The 7,965-nt window shown below is 36.4% G+C and overlaps 2 protein-coding genes across 2 annotated transcripts; one reads left to right on the forward strand and one right to left on the reverse strand.

Moving 5' to 3' along the window:
* On the forward strand, nt 1-1,407 carry LOC125843795 (lignin-forming anionic peroxidase-like). Its single transcript, XM_049523000.1, has 4 exons — nt 1-257; nt 378-569; nt 670-835; nt 937-1,407. Exons 1-4 carry the CDS (start codon nt 42-44, stop codon nt 1,323-1,325), a joined length of 963 nt encoding a protein of 320 aa, XP_049378957.1. The 5' UTR covers nt 1-41; the 3' UTR covers nt 1,326-1,407.
* Nucleotides 1,408-5,993: 4,586 nt separating this feature from the next.
* Nucleotides 5,994-7,580, reverse strand: LOC125845986 (uncharacterized). The gene is made up of 2 exons (XM_049525461.1): nt 7,094-7,580; nt 5,994-7,051 (listed from the first exon to the last, which is right to left on the reverse strand). Exons 1-2 carry the CDS (start codon nt 7,578-7,580, stop codon nt 5,994-5,996), a joined length of 1,545 nt encoding a protein of 514 aa, XP_049381418.1.
* Nucleotides 7,581-7,965: the final 385 nt, after the last annotated feature.

Raw genomic sequence — 7,965 nt, forward strand, 5'->3', positions numbered from 1 at the left:
ATTCTTACTTCTTGGCATCATACATTATACACACTTTCCAAATGATGACTACTTCAAACAAATCTTTTGTTGCTATATTTTCTCTTCTCTTACTCTCTAGCATGCAATGTCATGCACAACTTTCTTCTACATTTTATGACCGCATTTGCCCTACTGCTCTCACCACTATTCGTACAAGCATAAGACAAGCAGTTTCAAGTGAACGTCGCATGGCTGCATCCCTCATTCGTCTTCATTTTCATGATTGTTTTGTTCAGGTTGGTTATATTAGATGCTCATAAATAATCTTTATGTTTCTCTTAGTACTCAAGTTCAAATTATTTGTTTGACGACGTATATATACTAATTGTAATTTGTGGATTTAACTTTATGTATAGGGTTGTGATGCTTCTATCTTACTTGATGAGACTCCAACAATTGTAAGCGAGAAGACTGCATTGCCAAACCTTGGATCAGCTAGAGGATACGGTATTATAGAAAATGCAAAAAGGGAACTTGAGAAAACATGTCCAGGAATTGTGTCATGTGCAGACATACTTGCAGTTGCTGCTAGGGATGCCTCCACTCTCGTATGTGCTCGTAATTTGAACTTTATTTTTTTAAAAGTGCTAGAAAAAGGTATGGTTTGGTCGGTATAAACTAATCAATATTATGTTTATTAACAATTAGGTTGGAGGTCCATCATGGACGGTGAAACTCGGAAGAAGAGATTCAACCACTGCAAGTCATACTCTTGCTGAAACTGATCTCCCAGGTCCTTTTGATCCTCTTGATAGGATTATTTCTGGCTTTGCCAACAAAGGCCTTAGCACAAGGGATATGGTTGCTTTATCAGGTAAAACCCTAATAAGCAAATTATTAAACAAATAATTTTATCGATCATATACTTGTATGTATAGATAAGAAGATCTAACAATTTAAATCATCTTATTCTAGGTGCACATTCAATTGGTCAAGCACAATGCTTCCTTTTCCGCGATAGGATTTATAGTAATGGAACAGACATCGATGCTGGATTTGCTAGCACTAGAAGAAGTCAATGTCCTCAAGAAGATCAAAATGGAAACCTAGCTCCACTAGATTTGGTTACACCCAATCAATTGGATAACAATTACTACAAGAACTTGATTCAAAGAAAAGGTCTTCTTCAATCAGATCAAGTCCTTCTTAGTGGCGGGTCAACGGATAGCATTGTTACTGAATATAGCAACAACCCTCGCACATTTGCCTCTGATTTTGCTGCAGCTATGATTAAAATGGGAGATATTAGTCCTCCAACTGGTCAAAATGTGATCATAAGAACTGTTTGTGGAGCTATAAATTGATTTTTTCACTTATAAGTATATTTATATTAATTATTTGGATTTATTTTCTCTATGTAATGTGTTTAAAGAATGAAATAAACTCCGTGTGATTCTCTAATGAAGTTAAAATTTCTACCTAATGTTTCACAAATATATTACACAAGGCAAAGAGGGAAAAAAGATCTAACCACAAAAAACAAAATAATTATAATAATGGGTCCATCGAGATGTGTGAATTCAAGATATGAAATAAACTCCGTGTAAAGATTGTACTTTATATTACACGTGAATTCAAGATATGTGAACTTTATTGAATCAAGATACCGCTTGACAAAATGATATATATATATATATATATAGTCAATTTGTTAACACATATACAAACTCATGAGATGTACTAGTCAACCACATGTAAGGGACCGGATAGATAATACACTAAAATACAGTAGAAGATAATAAACTATAAAGTAAAAAAAAAAAACAACGAGTTTTACGTGGAAACCTCCTTGTTCAAGGGAGGAAAACCACGTTCAATCACACTAGATTTTCATCAGTTTTCACTATTTTCAAGCAACAACTGAATACAGACTCCAAATACACATAAATAAATTAAACTCTTAATCTCACCACATGTAATAGCCCTATTACGAAGAGAGCCAAAACAATACCTCTATTTCCCACTATATTAACTAACTCTAATTAATATAGACTTCAATCACGCACCACACAATTAACTCTAATTATGCTTATTATGTTTTCTCACAACAAAGACTTGATGCGTTCCTTTATAGATTAGAAACAGATCTTACAAGTTCACCACAACCCAAGTGTTCAATAACAACACTTAGAAGACACTCTCGATAACTCTATCAGGTCTCTTAAGGTTGTTGAAGGTTTGAATTCTTTAAAGACAAAAAACACCTTTTAATATTTTTGCTTTTAATGTCTTAACTGAGTTGTTCCATGTCAAATGAAGATATATTATCCTCTATGTTACGACCCGATTTCGAAAACTAAGGTTTCGAAACCAATTTCGCAACTTTGGCAACTTTTGGAAAAAAAGTTTTGGAAAAATTACAATTTGAAAGTCGCCACTTAATTTTTTAGGAAAAATTAAGAAAACCATTTAAAAGAAAGGGTTTTTGAAAGAAACAAATTAAACCAAAGTCGGGTAAGGGTTCAAATAATTTTCTAAGGAAGGGTTTAGGCATCTTAGAGAATCCGCTAATAATTATTTCAAATTATTTGAAATTGAAGAAGCTTGAAAATTAATTCAATTGTGGAGGGTCAAAATTGGGTGTCAACAACTGCCCCTCGTTTGACTGGGATGGATGAAAGAGATCCGAGGCAAATGAAATTGACGAATCCAATTTTGTCCGTCCACTAATTCATCTCTTTGAAATGATGAATGGTAAAGATTCTGAGGATGTATGACCCGACTTTGGTATTGAGTTTTCTACTTATCTCAGGTTACATGAGAACTCAGGCCACTAGTAGTTCGGAAGACGCTTGATTTATCGCTCAATTTTGAAAGAATGCAAAAGCTATTTCGGTGTCGAAGTATGGAGAGACTGAAAAGCTCGAGAACGGAGTAATGACAGAATTGTCGAAGTACAGTCGAGTTTTCAACCTTAAGTCCGCCCGTATACCCCCTAAACTTTGGGAATCAGACTGCTTATAGTTCGACTCAAACGGTTGAAAAGGAAATCTCTTATGCGAAAATAACATTTAGGTTGAAGATGAGTGACAAATTAATTGAGCGGGGAAAAGAGGCTTGTAAACATCTCAACTATGAATGTGGGGCCCTTCACACCCATAAGTAAGAACTTACATTGACCTAACTTCCGAAGCTCTAGGTGTATTGTCACTCGAATTTGAAAATTTGCCTCCGGTGAGAGTTAAAAATTTCATTGAAGGCGAAATTGAAACTATTAAGTCCCAAGAAATACCCACACGCCTTAGGATAGGGATGTTGTTTGATTGTGGTAGAAGTCATCCCTCAACTCGCGTCCTAAGAGTTTGATATTCCTCTTTGGACTATGTCCCAGTTTGCTGCTGAGAAAAATTCCACGTTGTGCTGCGTCCTATTTTGACGTAGTACACTTTGTGTGTTTCAAAATCTGGAGAAAAATGTCAGTAGAAAATGTAATATAAATACAAATATAATTTGGGCAAACCTGGTTTAACATGTCATACTAAAGGAGATGACGATCCAATTTCAAGTGTATTTCTCTTGAAGGAAGTGGTGATCCAAAATGGTGTGTCGATTTGAACGATGTGATGATTCGATAACATTATATAACGTGTCACGTTGAAGGAAGTAACTCTCCAAATAAAAATTTGACGTGTCACGTTAAAGGAAGTGACGCTTCAAAAAATATTTAACGTGTCACGTTGAAGGAAGTGACGCTCCAATAATATAACATGTCACGTTGAAGGAAGTGACACTCCAATAATTATTTAATATGTCACGTTGAAGGAAGTGACTCTCCAATAATATAACGTGTCACGTTGAAGGAAGTGACACTCCAATAATATAACGTGTCACGTTGAAGGAAGTGACGCTCCAATAACAATTTAACGTGTCACGTTGAAGAAAGTGACTCTCCAATAATAATAATTTAACGTGTCACGTTGAAGGAAGTGACGCTCTAATAATAACGTGTCACGTTGAAGTAAGTGACGCTCCAATAAAATTTAACGTGTCACGTTGAAGAAAGTGACTCTCCAATAGTAATTTAACGTGTCATGTTTGAAGGAAGTGACGCTCCAATATAATACCTTAATGATAAAGAACAAATCTCAAACATAGGGAGCAAGGTTATAACATAGTAATTTGGTTAGCTCTTAGTAGTCTGTGAAGCCGGTAACATCTCTAGTTGTCATTAAAACTTTGTTGTCCTTGCGCTTATAGAAAATTTGTTAGTTAAGAATAGAGAGATTAACAAATGGCAAGACCTTTTAACGCATCATGACGATCTGGTAGCCATAGAGAATGCGGGATTCTGGAAGAACGTTTTGAGAACTTATAACATTGAAATAAGGTAATAATGATCGATTTAGGGATGTCACATAAAATAAGTCCCTACTTTTAGTCTGGAATCTCTCACTAAAGTGAGATTTTCTTGAAAAGGAATGTATGAAACTTGAAGTTGAACGGAGATTTTGAGAACTTCGAACTATTTCAAAAGTTTCCCCTGTTTCTAGTCCAAGGGTACTTAACTGAAATAATTTGTAAAAAATGAAAAATGACTAATTCAAAAACATGCTCCAATTTCCTCTAAGGCCTGTAATTTGAAACAGTAGGAAGACCGAATCCTTATATAGGATTGCCTACGTATCTTGCTGGAACAAGATATCAGGTCTGGCGTAGTTCGAACCTGAAACTTAACGGAATTTAAAAAGGACGTAAGATTTACCATAAAAAGGTAGGAGATTTGAAACAATGAAGGACAAAGTTCTTCAACATAAAATAGAGGATAAGAGTCTGCTTGTTGGATTGGATCCTTGGTGTCGGGAATCCTTCATAATAACATCTTCGAAAAGTATTGGTTCATGTCCCTCTTCTGGTGAACGTTTAGACTGATCTTTCCAAGATTGAAAAGACCTTTTGAAATTTTGACTCTAATTCTAACGACACATGTAGTGTTCTGATGTAATTAGTAACAAAATAAAATTATCAAAGTAAAAGATAAGTTTTCAAATGAAGTTGTTCGGCTCATAGTGGTTTGAATAACATCTCATGGTTTTCGCCATTATACCAAACTATTTCACCTGTAAAATTGAGAATGTGTAAGTCACAATAAAGTGAAAGGAAAATTTTTAAAATATGAGTAAGAGTAGAAATCATCTGAGCTATACGAGGCCATTGTGGGTCTAATGATGCCTTGTAACTTTGTAGTTCCTGCATCCAAAGAAAAATTCTTAGTTTTGAGAGACTGATTCATGTTGGCTTTGCCTTGCTGTCTTGATGCTCCTTTGCCCTCTAGATTACAAGCTTGTTTGATCTTGAAATGTCACTTGATGGAATTTTTGAGGACCTCCTCAAAAATTTTGCCCCGGTTTAAGACATAATATAACTTTTGAACTTTCCGCAATTTTCAGTCACTCAAAAATTCTGCCCTAGTTGTAACTCTTAAGTGATCCTTGATTCTAACTTGTTGGAAAAATTCCTCTTCCAACGAATTTTGAGAGGATCTCAAAATTCTACCCCATTTTTCATTATAAAGGGAAATGAAAATCTTACGGGCAATATGACCGAACTGGTGTGGCGCCTACGTATCCCATTGAGCAGGAATCAGGTCAAACGTAGTTCCAACATAAAGAGAAATCGAAATATTTTTGATAATGCGACCGTAGCCAGTGAAGGCTGCCTACGTATCTCATTCTTGAGAATTCAGGTCGAACGTAGTTCAAGTACAAAAAAACATTAAAAAAGGATAAAAGGGTGACTGAAGTCGACATAGGCTGCCTATGTATCTCATTCTTGAGAATTCAAGTCAGACGTAGTTCATTACAAATGAAAGATGCTTACAAATAAAATCGCAACAAACGATAACAAAGGAAACAAAACGATAAAAATGCGATTACATGGAAATGAAACAACAAACTCCAAATGCAAGACTAAAAGATGCCAAAAGTGCGACTCTCAGGAAGCTTGCTTCTTCTTTCAACTGGTTATGCCAATAACTACTCCTTATGCTTGGGTAGTGGATTGGTGTTCACATTCGGTGGAGCTTGAGCAAGTTTTACCACCTCGTTGTCAATCAGATTTTGAATTTTGTGTTTGAGGGTGATACATTTCTCTGTGTCATGTCCAATAACTCCTGAGTGATAAGCACACCGCTTATTTGGGTTATACCACTTGGCTGAAGTATTCACAGTCTTGGCTTCCACTGGATTAAGTATTCTTGCCTCTTTCAATCTCTCGAAAAGTTGAGTCCGTGTCTCACACAATGGAGTGAAGACTCGGGTAGGTTTTTTCTCAAAATCGGGATGAGGTGCATTGTTTTGATGATTTTGCATTGGTCGTGGAGGATGAAATGTTGCTTGATTGTTGCAAACATAGTATTGTGAATTAGGATAGCCTGGAGGTGGTTGACGGTTATATGAGGTAGCTCCTCGAATTGTTAACATCATAACCTCTTTCTCCTTTTTCTTTCCAAATGAACCAGTTTGATATGCCCTGTTAGCAAACTGAGATAAGGTGTAACTCGTTATTCGGCCAGTCTTGAGACTGTCTTCAATCATTTCTCCAGCCTTAATAACTTCAGCAAATGTCTTTCCACCCATTGTCACCATTCGCTCATTATATTCTGAGTCCTGAGCTTGAATGAAGTAGGTGATCATTTCTGATTCCTCCATGGGTGGGTGCACCCTAGTAGCTTCTGCCCTCCAACGAATGACATATTCTCGAAAGCATTCAGTCGACTTTGGTTTTAGCTTGGTAATAGAGATCCTATCAGGAGCAATTTCAACATGAAACTTATAGTGGTCCACAAAAGCATTCGCTAGATCATCCCAAGTACTCCATTTAGTCACATCTTTCTTTGAGTACCACTCCAAGGCTTTTCCAGTCAGACTTTGATTGAATAACTTGATTCTTATCCCTTCGTTGTTTCCAACGCCAATCAACTTTTCGCAGTAAATTTTGAAGTGAAAGAAAGGGTTTCCTGATCCATTGAACTTTTTAAACTTCGGAATTTTGTAACCGGGTGGAAGCTCAACCTCAGGGAATGTGCACAACTCTTCATATGTCACACTCTAGCTATTATCGAACCCACAAAGACCTCTCATAGCATCTTTTAAGCTTTTCATCTTCTTATTCATCATTTCAGCATCAATTGATTTTGCATCATTTTCAATTTCAACATAGTGATTAACATCTTGGCGGTGAAACTCCTGAGCCTTGGTAACAGGTGGAGTAGTGACATAAGTGTATTCTGGCGGAGCATAATGTGTTACTGTTGGATCCTTTGGATGAGAGAGGGGAGCACTTTGAGTTTGCTGAAAGGTGGTAAAATGATCTCCTTGATTGAGCTCACTTGAAGTTGGAAACAAAGGTGGTATGGGCCCTTTTTGGCGAGCATCAGGTGGTAAGTTCTGAGAAGCAGCTTGATATTGTGTTACCAGGAGGTTCAGTTCACCAATTCGTTGCTCTAGACGAGCGATAACTTCCATGGGCGATTCTGTTGCTATTGAGGCACTAGGATTGGCTGCGACAGATGGAATGGGGATCATTTCGGATGAAGCAATCGTGTTGATAGTGGGATCCATTTTTTACCGAGTCCTCTTAGTAGTCCAAGTAAGAAATGAAGAGTCTGTAGAAATTTCTTTGACCTTAGACCGTGTAAAATATAGATGTTTTGCCAGCGGGTACTTTGGTGAAGTGAGCAAGTTTGATTACCAACACAAATCAGTCTCTTCTTCTAAAAACAACTCAAAAATAAGAGAGTTAGTCCATTAATCTTAATAATCAACCAAAATAACATATAAAACAAATAACATTTGTTTGCTCTAAACAAATTAGTCCAAAATTCGAAGAACAAAAGACTCTGAAAGGGTGCGAAAAATGGAAAAACTTGATCGTTCTATGAACTAAAACTTTAGTGAAAGAAAGAAATTTGAACAAGTAAATTACATGATTTGAGTAAAGATTCAA

Source organism: Solanum stenotomum, chromosome 11 (genome assembly GCF_019186545.1).
Source record: "Solanum stenotomum isolate F172 chromosome 11, ASM1918654v1, whole genome shotgun sequence".
NCBI classification, from domain to species: domain Eukaryota; kingdom Viridiplantae; phylum Streptophyta; class Magnoliopsida; order Solanales; family Solanaceae; genus Solanum; species Solanum stenotomum.